Source organism: Equus quagga, chromosome 1 (assembly GCF_021613505.1).
Source record: "Equus quagga isolate Etosha38 chromosome 1, UCLA_HA_Equagga_1.0, whole genome shotgun sequence".
Classification (NCBI taxonomy): Eukaryota; Metazoa; Chordata; class Mammalia; order Perissodactyla; family Equidae; genus Equus; species Equus quagga.
Window position 1 is genome coordinate 19,106,016 of NC_060267.1, and position 14,338 is coordinate 19,120,353.

Consider the following 14,338-nt stretch of genomic DNA (forward strand, 5'->3'; position numbering starts at 1 on the left):
TCATGGGAGAGGATGAAGATGGGCACCAGAGGCATCAAGGAATGATGAGCTGGGCCTGGCTGAGTTAGGTTGTGGGGAGAGGGCTGCAGGGCCTAAGTTCTCCCCCCAGTACCACTCTTATTCACATGCTCTTCCTTACTCTTCAAAGAGCTGGGCAGGAACATGGAGTTGAGGTTGCAACTACTTCTAGGGCCTTTTGGCCTGCAGCAGAGACTGTAAAGCTGTGACTAATTAGCCTCTTCTTCCCTACCTCCCAGAACAAGTCCCTTCTGTGCTGCCAAATGCTTGCCTCCAGGCACCTGGGCATGAGCGGGTGGGGGAGGGGAGCCTGGAAGTATAGTGCTTCCCCCGTCTGTGTCCCTTTCTCTTCCCCCTCAAGGGATCCTTTGTGAAAGAAAGGCAGCCTGGATACTTCTTTACCTCCTCCAGACTTGGGCCATGCAGTGAGGAACTTAGCCACCTGAGGCAGCAGACATAGAACAGGAGCCTGAGGGACTGTGCATGGTGTTTATTAGTGATGACAGTGAAGTGGGGCAGGGTCTTGTGGAGCATGCTCTGTAGGTCACAAACTAGAGCCATAAGGCAAGGGTAGCCAGGTAGACAGGGCCTCTGGGGGCTGTCACTGCATCCTGTCTGTCCCCATCTAACCCTAACTTAACAAGCAGCAGCAATGAATCAGGGAATAAAGTCTGGGGCCCGTACCCCCCCTGGAGGCATGAGGGCCAAGAACAGAAATGTCAGGATGCAAGAGCAAAAGAATGAGGGGGGCGGGGAGGCCCCTGAAGCTGTTCCATACATCCTCTGCTACACACGCTCTCCCTTCCCAAACCCCCAATCCAGGTTGGCTCCCGTCCACCATTGTGCTTGACCATGCTTCTGGTCTCTGGTCCTGTCAGATGTTAAGAAGCTTCCTGGCAGGGTGAGGAGAGCCCTTCCCTTCAAGAGCTTCAGCTGTGAGGCGTCTGGCCCCAGCTGAGCCTACCTGCTGCTCCAGAGCCTTGTGTGTGCATGCCCTACCCCAGCTGATGGGTGGGAGTGCCACCCTGTCGGGCTTTGATTGTCTCATTTCTAATGTGTGGCAGTGAGGTGAATGGAGGCCCTCAGACCCCAAAGCACAACCCCTGAGTCCCTTGACTGTTAGGACTTGTGCCTGCTCAGGGACCTTGTTTCTTCCTCATGCCATGCTGCTCACACCCCCACCCTCTTGTCACTTTGAGGGGGCATCTCTTCCCTGAGTCTGGTGGGAAGGCCCCTGCTAAGGGGATCCTGGCCTGAGGGCACTGCCCAGTGAGGCAGCTTCTTGTGCAGGAGAGGAAGGTGCCAGGGGTGCAGCATACACAACTAGTACCTGGAATGGGAGCCTAGGGGGGGGTCACTGTGCCCAGGAGGTGAGGGGGCCCCCTGCTTCTCCCAGAACCTTGGGGACCACAGGCAGCCTTGGAGCTGGGGCTGGGCAGGGGGTTTTGGGGGCTGAGCCTAGGGACAGCCTAATGCCAGTCTAACTCCAGCCTGCCTGAAGGGACTGCCCCAGCCAACTGTGCCTGTGCCTGCCAGGGTAGGGCAAGAGGAGGCTGTCAGTAGCTATCTTTGGGCCAGGGCCGGTTGCGCTGCCAGTTCCGGTCATTGTGGTTGTGCTCCGAGTCCTGGGCTAGGAGCCGGTCTTGGGGGTCGTGCCCATTAGCACTAGGCAGCCCCGAGGTGTGTTGGCGGTGAGGCTGGTACAGGTCCTGGTAGGCGTCTGCATAGTCCTCCTCCAGGTGGCGGGAGCTACGCTGCGAAGATCCTGTCCAGGCTTGGCGGGAGCTCTCGCTGGCCTCATCTGAGGGCATCAAGCTGTCCCGCTCGAGGGGTGAATGCTCATCGCCACGCTCCCCCAGCAGCTGCTGGTTCTGGGGGCAACAGAACAGCTCTAACTGAGGCAGTGCAGACCTTGCCTTAGCCTCCCTTCCACCTCTACTGGCTGGGAGTTTTCCCCGCTCCACTCTCAGTTCCTGGGTAGGAAATACCAGTGCAAAGAAGGGAAGCACACTGGAGCATTCCTCTACTTCAGACACAGAAAACTGGTGCTTTCGACTCCTGCAAAATTCAGGCCCTGCCTTCAAGACAGACTAGGAGAAAGGATTGGAGAGTGTGTTTCTTTTGAGCCTTAGAAAAGTGACCTCTTTTACCAATCTAAAGATTGAGTTCTCCAATCCTTTGGCCTTCGAGCTAGAGGCCAAGGTCAATCCTCTGGGTGGGGAGGGTGCAGTGCTTTGGCTGGCTTAGCCTGAGCATCTGTGCCTACTGGAAATGGTTACCTGAAGTCCAGGGATGGCACTGGGAGGGCCCAGAAGTCCAGGGCCAGGGGCTGGGTGGTGGGTGGCCCGCCAGTAAACCTCCAGGTACTCAGCCAGGTGCTCACAGGCATCCTCTAGCTGGTTCTCATCCAGAATCACATCAAATGACTCCTGGGGTGGGAAGGGAAAGGATGAATGTTAGCTTCCTCTCAGCAGAAGCCCCCCACCCATCTCATTGCTCCCCCAGCCCTGGAAAAGTAAGAGAGGGCACAGGACCAGCTACCCCAGGCACTCACTGGTGGGCACTGAACCAGCTTGTCATATGCCATCATCTGTACTGTCAGGTGCTTCATCTGTGACTTTCCCCTGGAGCGGATGAGACGCTGGAGTACCTGATGGGAAGGGCAGAGCTGGGCCTAGAAAGAACTGGACATGTCCCCCACTTGCAATACAGCATCAGTAGCAGGCAGAAGAGTGTTAAGGGGCAGTAGGAAAAGGGAACTCAGGAGCCCTTGGGCAGGGACCAAGCAGAGTGGTACTGCATTCTAGGAGGCAGCCTTCTGGGCCTCCATCACCACTGCCACTTACTTTTGGTGAAGATACTTTAACAAAGACGATGATGGGGGCCAATGAGGTCTTGGCTAGCTGTGCTGGGTGGTTGATGGTGTCAGCATCCAACACTACTAGCTGCAGGGACTTGGCCAACTCGAATATGCGCTCGATCTCACTTTGTACTTCAGCTATGGAGGGAACAAGGGAGCCGCAGTGCTCACAAGGGACTCTACCCATTTCTTACTCCAACAGGGCTTTGGGGGGTTCCCAAATGGTGGACAGGAAGGAATTGGAGGGAGAGGGTGTTCATCAAGGCCTGGGCAGGCAGAGGAACGGAACTGAGGAGACTGGGGTAGGTTCTTGCCAGTCCCGGGGCAGACAGAGAAGGAGTTGGGCAGGAATGCAAGTTGTGGGGAAGGGAGAGGAGGAAGATTCTTATTTTGCTGGAGTGGGCAGAGAAGCAGGAGATGGGAACTTCTCACCAATGCTGGAGCGGGCAGAGGAACGCTCAATGATGGTCCTCTTGCCAGGATTGTTGAGCACAGATCTCTTTGCCAGTGAGAGGTCAGCTGTGACTCGGGTGATGGAGATCCTGGGGTGTGGGTGGAGAATCACAGCTCACCTCTAAATTTCAAGCCCTAGGCCCCTCCTTACCCAGCTCCTACTGATTCCCTTTAGAGAAGGAAGACCTTGCTATAGGCATCTGGAAGGAGGCAATGATCTCCTCGGTTCTCATGCTAGCCCAGGCCAGGGCAGCTTACCTGCCGTCAAACCTATGTTTGAGGAAGTCGAAGAGAGCCTTCTGCATCATGTCTGTGACCTAGGTGGGAGGGGTCGGGGGAAAGGCATGGAATTGACTGAGGGCCCTCTTGGAGAGTGGCTTGGCCCCCCAGGCATGGCCCTGGAGCCCACCCCCTCCACACACAGACCTTGGTGGGGAGAACACCCCCTCCCACAGTCCCTAGGGCCTTCCTGTGGCAGGACTGGTAGAGGTGACTCTTTGGGTTCAGGGACCTCCTCTCACCTCATAACCTTTCAGAGAGGGTCCCACCAGTACTACAGGCCGCATGGAGGGCACCACATCATACGGGGGAACATGTTCTGCCTGTGGAATTGACTTGAGGTCAGGCAAAGTCATGGCCCTGTGGCCTGCCCTCTGCCTGACTGGTGTGGGCAGAATCAGAAGTTCTGGGCTCCCTCCCCTCTGTGTTCTTCTGCCCCTCCAACAATGACTGCCCAGAAACCTGTCCCCACAGCCCTATGTCATGAGCCCCCCAGCCCAGGTCCCTTCCTTGACTCACCTGCTTTTGCTTCTGCTTGGCTTTTTGGAAAAGGAAATAAAAGATTAAAGTTGGTGAAGGGGGAAAAGCCCTGGGGGCATGGTGTTCCCTTCCCGTGGGAGACACTGGGCTTCTCCCAGCTCTTTGGATCCCTCCACCAACCCCTGCCCACACAGTTCACCTGGGGAGAATCTCCCTCCCCCTGTCTTAGTTATCCACCCACCCAAGGCTCGGGGTGGTGGTAGGGAGACTACCTAGAGATGGAGGAGGGGAGCGTCGGTTGCCAATGTCACTCAGGCTGGAGGGGTTCCCAGATCTCCTAAGAGCAGAAAGGGAGGTCAATAAATGTCTTTGTGTGTGTACGTTCTATACATTATTTAACAGTTATATACGTTTCCTTATTTTGTAGCTAGTGAGGGAGGTGTGCATGTGACATATGTACATTTGTGTGTGTATGCTTGTATATCTGTGCATGTAAATGTGTACAGCTGGGCATGACTGTGTATCTGTGGGGGGATATGTGTGCACGTGTGGTGACGGAGACTGTGGGTAAAGTGCACACGTTTGGGGTGTGTGTTTATTGAGTCACAGCCCTGCTCTCACCTGGCCTTCTGCTCCTGCTTGAGCCGGATGCTCTCCAGGCGCTGGGGGCTGGGGATGAAGGCGATGTCTCCGCCCTCTTTCACTAGCCGCCCGATCCACCAGTCGTTGCTGTACTTCTGGGGGTGGGTGGAGCAGAAAGGGGCGGTGAGAGGAGGTGGCGTAGCCCTCAGTCCTGGCTTTTCCATTTGAAGGAGCTAGGGAGGCATTCAGAAAGCTGGTCGAGGAAGAGGAAGGCAGCGCAAGGGGAGGGGGGCAAGAGAAGGCGCCAGAGAGAAGGGCAGCCAGAGTGGAGCCACCCAAGATTTCAGCGTGAGGCATCACAGCTGTCACGGGACCTAAGAGGCAGGTAATCTAACTGCTCACTTTACAGATAAGGAGACTGAGGCCCAAGCCAAGTCTCAGAAGGATGGAGACCCTGGGGATTGGGTCTTGGATATGACGGGTGTACAGGTATGTGTTAAGGATAAGAGTTTAGGAGTCTGGGGACTTGTTTATAAATGAGGACTGAGGTAAGAGACATGGGAAGTGGGGCAAAAGCAGGGAAGTTAAGTGGCTTCTACTTGGGGGGAGGGGCTGGTCACCTCTTTAATGTGCAGAAAATCTTTGGCCTCAAAGTTGACTCCAGAGCCCTGGACTGGGCACTCCTCGTCCAGTACACCACAGTAGCTGACATTGGTCCTCACAGCAAATGCCACGGGTTTGTGCTGGAGAATTTGGCCATTGGGGCAAATGAGGGGAGCCTCAGAGCACCCCTTCCAGCTGCAGTGCCCCATTAGCAGAGGGCAGAGGCCCCATCGGTCCGCCCATCACACACACACTCTCACACTCACGTACATCATGCCCACTGACCCTCAGGACTTAGGACAGAGCACAAGCTTCCACCCTGCCTGGCCTGTCCTACTCCAAGCCCACAAGGCGGTACCTTGGCCCTTTCAAGCTGCTGCTGAGCCTGGCTCTCCACCTCACGCCGGGCACTCTCCCGGTCCTCCTCCAGGGAGACGTCTGAGTCCAGAGATGGGCGGCTGGTATAGGAGTCAGCTGAACCCTGGCAAGGGGGAGAGGCTGTGACCCCTGGGCTCAGGTGTCAAGGGCACTATAGAGGCACCCTCTGAAGCCTACAGCAATGCCTCTACTAACCCCAGCCTCTCCATGTCCACGGGGGTGGCTGGGTGCCAGTGGTCCCTCCTATCTCCCTGAGGAGGTCCCCAGTGCCTCTAGGGCTGCAGGAAACCCAGCCCAATCCATATGTGCTAAGATCTGGGCCCCTCCCCCCAGCCTATTAATACTGCAGCTTTGAATAGAGCCTTGACTTCCCTCCTTCCTCCCTTTTCTCCCCTCTACCATGTCCTCCGCAGCAGAGGGAAGGGAGATGTACTGAAGATGATATATTGGAGATGACTCTGAATCCAGGAGACCCAGCCCTCTTGTTCCTATCAGCCTGCAAAGCAGCCTGGACAGTATCCCTTTAAAATGCCTGGCAGGAATAGAACCAGCAGGGAACATAGATGCTGGTTGGCATGGCACTGGTCCTGAGTGTCGGGATACAGCCATCCACCCCCTTAGAGCTCATCTCCCCAAGTCCCTACCTTTCCAGGGTGAAGAGGAGGACACAGAGCTGCCAACTCCTGGAAGTTACTTCCTCTCTACTCTCCCCACCCCCTACTTTCCTCTCACACCTGCTGGGGCAACTGGTCAGGTGTGGGCAGCAAACAAGACACAGACTGGGAAGGCAACACAAAGAACACAAAGCTATCTCTCTGGGCCCCGCTGAGGCTGGGCCATGCCTACCACCTGGCCTACATCTCCCAACCCCTTCCCCAAGGGGATATCAACCCTGGAGGAAAGCCATGTTGATGCCAGGCAACCCAGCCACGCAGCAGGAGCCTCGGGATGTAGGGAGGGGGTCTCTGGTAACCTGAGCCAGGAGAGTTTGTGCATAGGAAGGGTCTTCGGGCAATGAAGGTGCATTTGGAGGGTTGCAGAGGCCACCTTCAAGGCCATGAGGGAGATGCAGAAATGAGCAACAGAAGCTGATAGAAGTCAGGATGTCTGGGGAAAAGGGAATCTTTTGTTTTCTGCCTCAGTTTCCCCTCTTTACGATCAGAGGCCTGAAGTGGTACTTCCATCAATTCTGAGGAGCAGGTGGCAGGGATAAGGTAGGAGCCTAGACAAGGAGTCCATGTGGGAATATATATGTGTGTATGTGTGTTTGTGTGTATGTGTGTTTGTGTGTAGGGAGGGGGTTTTAGAATGTTCCCAGGCTGAGGAACATTCCTTCAAGCCCACTGTGCATGCCATCTACAGAAGGCAGCGGAGACCAGGCTCTCAGTGGGGAAGACAAACTCACACACCTGTGTCCGCCATGCCCTCTGCGCCAAGGCCACCTTGGGCAGGAGGGCTGGTCAGCTTGAAGTCAGCCCAGGCCCTGCAGCCTAAGCTAAAGACAATGCCTGTGGTGGACCGAAGGCATGAAGATAGCACAAGGGGGAAAAGTTTTTCATTTTAACGTAGGCTCTGCCTGCTTGAGGATAAAATCAGGCTGGCTTGGCAGCAGGATAAAGAGCAGCTGAGCCCCAGGAAGAACCTTTGCATTGGCAGTAGAGTGGGGGACCTCCTTCCAGGGGCCTTAGACACAGGAGATAACTCTGTGGGAGACGGCTGTCTGAAGTACACAGGGGCCACAGGCAGGGGGCCAGGAGGCAAGGCAGGACGACCCCTCACTTTGATAAGTACACATCAGATGCCTCCTAGATGCCCAGACCTGGGAGGAGAGAGGAGTCTGACCTTTATTCTCTGCTCTCCGGGCTCTCAGCCTAATTTACTAATCTTAATGTCCCTGCCTGGGGCATCTGGGTTACCTGGCTTCTCACCATAGGATGGGAATGACAGGTTCTCTCCCTAAATGTTTAATGAGCCGTGCTTAGAATGGACCCCCCTCTCCATTATTCCCAAGTCCTCAGAACTTACCCATCTCTCACATGCTGGTATCACTCGGGGAGGCCAGGGCTGCCCTGCCAAGCACGCTCTGGGGTCCTGCCCTCCCCCCCCCGTTATGCCAAAACAGCCAGAGGCTCAGTACTTTGGAGATGCCAGGAGTTGGCACAGTGCCCTGGTGGTGCCCCCCTTGCCTGGTGAATGTGTGGGCAGGCTGCAGCTCCACTCTTGCCTGGCACGGGGGAAGGAGAGGAGGGAGATGAGCCGGTGGATTTATTTAGAGCCTGATCTCCCTCCTACTGTTTCAGAGGGGGCCTCAGGGAGAGCAAGGAGCCAGGCAAGAGAAAGAGAAGTGGGGGAGGGTGATCCAGGAGCCAGAGAGGTGGGGAGCAAGCAAGGGGTTAGCAGGCTGCCCCCCACACCATCCATATGTCAGTCTTTACCTTGCAATAGCCCTTGCCTTCTCACCAGGGATGGGAAGAACCTTCTAGGGCCCTCCAGCTCCACAGAGAGGTTCGTTCTCAAGCTCACCTTGGCACCCTGGGCCATGCCAGCTGTCCCTTCAACCGTCAGAAAGAGGTGTCCACCAGAGCCTTGAAAATCATCTGCTCTAGCTGCACTGTAATTAGCCCCAGAGGCCCAGGGGGGAATTGGGCCCAGCAGGAGCCCAGTCCCAGAAAAGGACTGACAGCTGCCTATTCTGAGCGCTACAACTCACCTATCCCAGGCAGCAAGAGATGGGAGAGGACTCAAACACTCCTCTTTTGACCCTGGAGTGCTCTACCCTCTACACCTATCAAGGAGCCCTTCTAAGCCATCTCGTGGTCCTCTCCTCAGGAGGCCTTCTTGCAGGATATTTGAGAGAAGGGACTGAGAAGCTGCTCCCCATCCTTGCCCCATCTTTCCAGGCTGAGCTCCGGGAATCACTGCCTAATGAGCTGATTTGTCTCAGTGGGTCAGGAGATAAAAGCAAAGAGGAGAATTAAATATTTATCGGTTGCCTGGTTCTCTGAGCAAAGAGCTTCCTCTCCATCCCCAGGCCCTCAGCTCCTCTGGCCTCACCTCCAGGCCCTTCATGCTGAGCAGCAGCTCAGGATGCCCCCTCAGCAGGAGGTGTTGAATGGATGGGGCTCAGTCAGCTGGCCCACACCCGTGCTGGGTGCCCAGTTTCCAGCCTGGGAGAGAAGCTGGGCTGGAAGCAGGGTGAGGAGATAAGGGATGGACAGCGGAGGGAATAATGGAGGTCCTCAAGTTTACGATCCTTGTGTCTGAAGAGGCTGGTACTTGACTCTCTGATGCTCTCCCAGGCTCCCTAAATTTGTCCCCTACTTGAAGCACAGGAGGTCTGGATTGTCCCCGTCCCCAAGAGCCCTTGCTTCCCCTGTAGCTGCTGTGTTCAGACCCCATAAATCTTCCCCTGGGAACTCCAGACGTTGCATGTGCCCTCTTTAAAGCCTCTGTGCTCTCAGTCTCCAGCCCTTCCTCTCTCTACCCTCTGTCCTGGGCTTGGAGCCACCTGCTTGAGCCTTTCCCCACGCTGCCCCCTCCTTACGTACACCGAATACCCCTTGGTCTAGGAATGGGGCACTGGGAGCCCTTGGCATGAAAATCCATCTCCCCACTTTCCTGGAGCGCCCACCTACACGCCCTGCCCCGCCACTGAGGCGTTTTCTAAAGTCCTGAACTGGGGGAAGGGTCCAAGGGAGAGGAGGTGTCACCCCAACTCCCCCACCCCCACCCTCACCGTGGACACTCACCGCCTCCGAGTCCTCAAACCCGGGCACGTAGGAGTCGTCATACATGGGGGAGTCCGGGTGGGGGGAAGCGAGCGGCGCCGGGGGCGGGAGCGGCCCGGAGGCAGGGGCGAGGACAGCGGGCCGCGCCCGAGAGATGCCACCAAGCCCCGCAGCCCTGCGGGAGGCGGCGGAGAGCGAGAGAGCGCGAAGGAGGGAGCGAGCCGCGAAGACCAGCTGCTCGGAGCTCAAATCACCGCTCCCCCCACCCCACCCCCCTAAACCCTGCCGGTCCCACCCCAAGCGCGGCTGAGGAATCTGGCGCCGGCTCCTACAACAATAGTGCCCGCCCACCTGACCCCCCCTCCCAGGGAAGCAGGCGGGGGTGGCGGCGGGGGGCGCCGGCCACCCGGGGAGCCCGCGACCGGGCCGGGAGAGGGTAGCTGACCGGAGCTGGGTAGAAGATGGGTCCCCAGGCACCTATGGGGATGAGGGGCGGCGGGGAGGAAGGGGAGGAGAGACTGCGGGCGGGGCGGATCCAGGCTTGGAGGAGGCGGGGCGAGGAGAGATGCAGAGACAGAGACGCTCAGCAACCCAGGAAATACTCCGCCGGGAAACAAAGGGCTCGAGCGGGGGAGGGGTGGGAGCGCGGAGAACGGGAGGGAGATGGGACCTGAGGAGAGAAAGGAGAGGGCGCAGGTTACAGGGAGGCAGGAGAAAGAGAAAGGAGGGCTAGAGGCAGAGGGAGGAAGAGGGGAGACAGGAAAATGGGGAGACTGGAGGAGACCGAGGAGGAGGAACGGGGGCGGGGGCCGCGCGGTGGACGGGGGAGGGGCCCCAGGTGCGAGGGCGGCGTGACTGGGCCCTGGCGGTCCCGGGGACTCCACAAGGAAACCCCGCCGCAGTGGTACGGGGGAGGGATGGGTTTGGCGACCCCAGGCCAATGCCATGAAAGTAGCCCTTACCCCGCCAGGTGCTCGCCCCCTTCAGTTTTTGGGACCCTGCAGCAATGGGCCCTGTCACCCAACCTGTGCAAAGGGGGAGTTTTTGGGTCTGGCCGCCCCACACCTGTTGCGCGGGCAGATTTCGTCCTAGTCTGGCCAGGATGGGGGTTCCCTTCCTCACTTCCTTGCCAAGGACTGTGCCAGGCGTTGCCAAAGCATCCGTGGGAACTCGGGCAGGGAGGGGCTGTTTTGGGTGAGCCTTAAGAGAGGGGGATTGTTGCGGCTGGGACAGAAGGTGGGATCCTGGCCACACTGGGATTGAGGGGGGAAGGGCAAGTCTCCCCAGAGTCACTAGTGTAAAGCCAGATTCCCTCCTTAGCAAAAGGATGGGTATGAGGTGGTCTATCGGCATCTTGGTTGGAGCCACATGGACCACTCTGCATCACAGTCCTTCAAAGGAGCACAGATTTGAGGTTAGAGACAGAGCAGCAGCCGTTGTCTTGAGCAAACTTCCCCAAAGATCTATCCATCTGAGCTCCCTCCTTTTTCCCATCTCCTGAGCAAAATTATTCCTTTGAATTTTGATTGTCTACCTGCCTCCCCCACCTGCCACCCCATAAGATGTGAGATAGACAGAGGGTTATTATACTGGAAGAGTTTGGAGCTCAGTCCTTCTCCATTCCCTGTTACTCACACCCAGGAGGGTGAATCAGGAGTCTGTTCATCCCTTTACCTTCCCCGGCTACATGGGAATCAGAAAACCAGAACTCTCACAGGGTTTGACAAGATCTGTGGTAGGAAGCACCATGCATGGGAGAGAGAGGAGGACCACCCAAAGCAACTGGCTTCTCACTTATGTCACCTGTTCATGTCCCCTCCACAAGAAAAAGAGAGAGAAGGGGTCTTATCTTAAGACTATCTTTTGTCTGCCTTTAGTCTGTCTACCCCTGAGAGTGGTCCAGCCCTGCCCAGCATCCTCCTCCTGCTGGATTTGGGCAACAGCTTGGTTGGAGCCCCTGTGGCTGAGGGGACCAGTCACTTCTAGGGGAGGCAGTCTGCTTTCACACTTCCCTCTCCTGGGTCCAGCACCATTTGGGGGTTGGTTATATGTTGGATTCTTCTGTATTGGAAGTTCCCAGACACTCTGTCTTCTCACTTTTGTGCCCTCTCCCAGTTCCTCAGTGTTCCTTTTATTCTCTGCCTCTTCAATTCCTTCTGAGGGGCAGAAAAGAGGCATGAGGTATGAAAGAAAAGACCCTCAAGGTGCTGTCTTTTGGGAGATGATTCTAATGAAGAAAACAGCTGCCCAGGCATCTGCTTCTCTCCCCATCCCTAATCTACTCTCCTGGCCTCTCCTTTTGGTACTCTCCTCACCGCCAGGGGGTCCTGGGGACTGTAGGTAACAATGTATCTGCCATCAGCCTCACTGTTTCCTCACAAACCTTGTTGATTTCGTCCCCATCTGGGACAGTGGTGTCTAAGTCTGCTTATGAAGCTGAGTTGCCATGCCAACCGCCCCCAGGAGATGGGTTCAAGTTCCTTATACCTGGGCCCATCCTCTGGGTCCTGCAGGAGCTTCAAAGCGTCTCTCCCTCCTTCTCTTATCTCTGAGTTGCCCCTTGCCATTCTCACCTCACCTACACGTGCCTGCTCCAGTTCTCATGCCAACCTAGTGACTTCCCATTCTGTAACAAGACAAGTGCTTGTCAGTATCCATGTGGCCCCCAACTCCTTTTCTTTTCCATTGCTGACCATAAGGGGAGAGAGCTGAGGACAAAAAAAGGATTTGAGGAGAGGATTCCTCCTGCCCTCCTCTTTCTAGAGCTGTTAGAGGGACAGCTGGCAGGTACCCAAAACATGGAAGCAGGACTTAGAGGGGAAAGCCTGAATAACCAGGTTTGGGAGTTGGAGTTCTTGGGGGCCTCCAGAATACATTCTAGCTTCTCCTATAGGTGCACCGGGAAGCTGGGCAGATCCCAATCCCTGAGCAGTGAATGGGGAAACTGAGGCAGGAGCTTGGACCTCTGGGAAGTCCTCCTCCCCAGGAGTCTTTAAGATCTGGACCAGGCCAAAGCTCCTAGTATTCTAGCTCCTAGGCTGCCCCCAGGGAACCCAAGGAGCGGCAGTGGGGGAGCTCGGCAGAGTCCCCCTCTCTCCTGCCCCTTATGTAGCCCCTGTTCTGGCTCCCCTCCCATCCCAGTCCTAGTCCTTAGAAGCTGCCAGCTCTGGCCGCTCCCTTCTTTCTTACCGCGCCTCTTCTACCCTTAGCCTCACCTCGGGTCTCCATCCCTCCCCATCACTGGATCTCCCCCAAATGCCGGCTCTCTTCTTAGCTTGGAGTGGGGCTCTCCTCCCACCCACTGGGGAGGGGGCCCCCGTCTTTACCTCATTCAGCAGGAAGGTTGCACTGGAGTCAGAAAAAGACATAGACCAGGCTAGAGGCCTCTCCCCCTCCCCCGGGCCTGGGGCTCCGAGGCGGGAGCAGGACCCGGCCGCCGCTCTGCACACTGGCTCCCGCCTGCACGCCTGGCCTCGCCCCGCGCCCGCCCGGCTCCGCCGCCTGCTCCCTTCCCTCTCTCTGGGTTCCCTCCCCCTTTCCTCCTCCCTCCCTCCTCCCTCCCTCTCCCTTCCTTTCTCGCCGCCTCTGTCACTCTCCCTCTCCCGTCGCCTTTCAGTCCTCCTCTCTACATTTCCGTCTCTTCCTCCTCTACGGTCCCTGTTCTCTGTTTATCTGAGTGCCTCCCACTGTCCTTCCATGCCCATATCTCGCCCCCCTTCTCCGTTTTTCCCTCCCTCTCCCCTGCTTCTTCCTCAACCCCTTCCCCAGAAAAGGTAGAGACTCTGGAGCTCCCACTGCCACAGGCAGAAGGGCGGGAGTAGCTCAAGAGCTGCCTGGACTCCGGAGCTTTAGGCGGAAGGTTCTGCTCCCTCCCGGCCCCTGCTCCGTGCGCCCGGCGCCCAGCCTCCGGCGCCCGAGGGAGAAAGGCGCCGCGGTCCCAGGCGAGGAAAGGATCACAGAGGAAGAGTGCTCGCGAACGGCTCGCTAGCCGCAGCGCCAAGGCGCCCCCTCTGGGTTCCGGGGAAGACAGGTCCACCCACCCGTCCCAGGCCCAGACCACGATGCGCCCCGCGCCTGGGTCTCTACTGTCACTTCTCTCTCCTGGGTTCTTGCGCCGCGGCACTCAGCCCGCCAAGGCGAAGGGGGAGGCGAGGCGGCTCCTCCCCGACCCGCTGCAGCGCCCCCTGGGCTCACTCTCCGGGCGGCCACACACGCCCTCCAGGTGGCGGCACCCGCCCGGGGGTCCCGTCTGTTGGCTGGCAGGGGTCCGGCCCTGCCAGCAGGAGGCGCTGCCCTGGTCGGAGCAGAGGGGTCGCGACTCGGAGCCAGACCCCCGCCGAAGCCTGGGAGGAACCCCTTTCCCTCTCCTCTTTCCAGGAACTGGAGTACCACCGCCAGACCCCTAGAATGGGACTCCAGGCTGCATTCTATCCCCACCCCCATGGGGCTCCTTTGCGATACTTGGCCTTTCTGGGGCCCTAGACCGCTCCTACCTCCATCCTGGTCTCCAGGGCCGCCCCCGCCGGGCCCAGCAGCGTCTCAACAGGGCCTGGGCAGCAGGGAGTACAGAGTCGCGGGACCGCTCCGCCGGTCAGTACCCCCTCCCGCCCCCTTCGGCGGGCACGTCAAACAGGACAAGCCCAAGTTCTGGCGGGGGAAGGGGGGAGCAGGGGTGTAGCCCCAGCCAGCTCTCTCCCTGCACCCTTTTGAGCGGATCAGCCTCTCATTGGTTCCTCCACAACCCCGACAACCCTAGTCTGGACTCTTCTCATGACTGCGGCTGAGGGGGAGGAGGCGGCGACCCCCTTGCAGAGACAGAAACGCTGAAGCTGAATGACCCGGATCCCCAACTTCCACCCGGCACCAACTAGAACTCTTCCCTTACAGATCGAGGCGCTCCACCGTCCTCCTCGGCCCTTCTTTTAACTCTCTTCCCCTGAGGGTTCCCGGAACCCTT

The 14,338-nt window shown here is 57.8% G+C and overlaps 1 protein-coding gene across 4 annotated transcripts; it reads right to left on the reverse strand.

The window, feature by feature from the left end:
• Positions 1–493: 493 nt before the first annotated feature.
• Positions 494–13,940, reverse strand: CACNB3 (calcium voltage-gated channel auxiliary subunit beta 3). 4 transcript variants are annotated; one of them, XM_046644246.1, is made up of 14 exons: positions 12,708–12,856; positions 9,403–10,051; positions 5,634–5,756; positions 5,293–5,415; positions 4,712–4,827; positions 4,363–4,427; positions 4,130–4,149; positions 3,853–3,933; positions 3,590–3,648; positions 3,311–3,420; positions 2,865–3,016; positions 2,573–2,668; positions 2,298–2,447; positions 494–1,889 (listed from the first exon to the last, which is right to left on the reverse strand). In XM_046644246.1, exons 2-14 carry the CDS (start codon positions 9,445–9,447, stop codon positions 1,575–1,577), a joined length of 1,455 nt encoding a protein of 484 aa, XP_046500202.1. In that variant the 5' UTR covers positions 9,448–10,051; positions 12,708–12,856; the 3' UTR covers positions 494–1,574. The 4 variants fall into 4 exon arrangements, with proteins under 4 accessions (XP_046500202.1, XP_046500213.1, XP_046500207.1 ...); XM_046644257.1 differs by lacking the exons at positions 9,403–10,051; positions 12,708–12,856 and adding an exon at positions 13,875–13,940; XM_046644251.1 differs by lacking the exon at positions 9,403–10,051 and having other exon boundaries at positions 12,708–12,881.
• Positions 13,941–14,338: the final 398 nt, after the last annotated feature.

Bases quoted from the DNA above. Each gene is read 5' to 3' on its own strand.
- CACNB3 (XM_046644246.1), bottom strand. From the start codon at position 9,447: ATGTATGACGACTCCTACGTGCCCGGGTTTGAGGACTCGGAGGCG. The intron at 2,448-2,572 runs GTGAGTGCCTGG...TTCCCACCCCAG, and splicing joins AGCTGGTTCAGTGCCCACCA to GAGTCATTTGATGTGATTCT. The intron at 1,890-2,297 runs GTAACCATTTCC...TGTTGCCCCCAG, and splicing joins GTGCCATCCCTGGACTTCAG to AACCAGCAGCTGCTGGGGGA.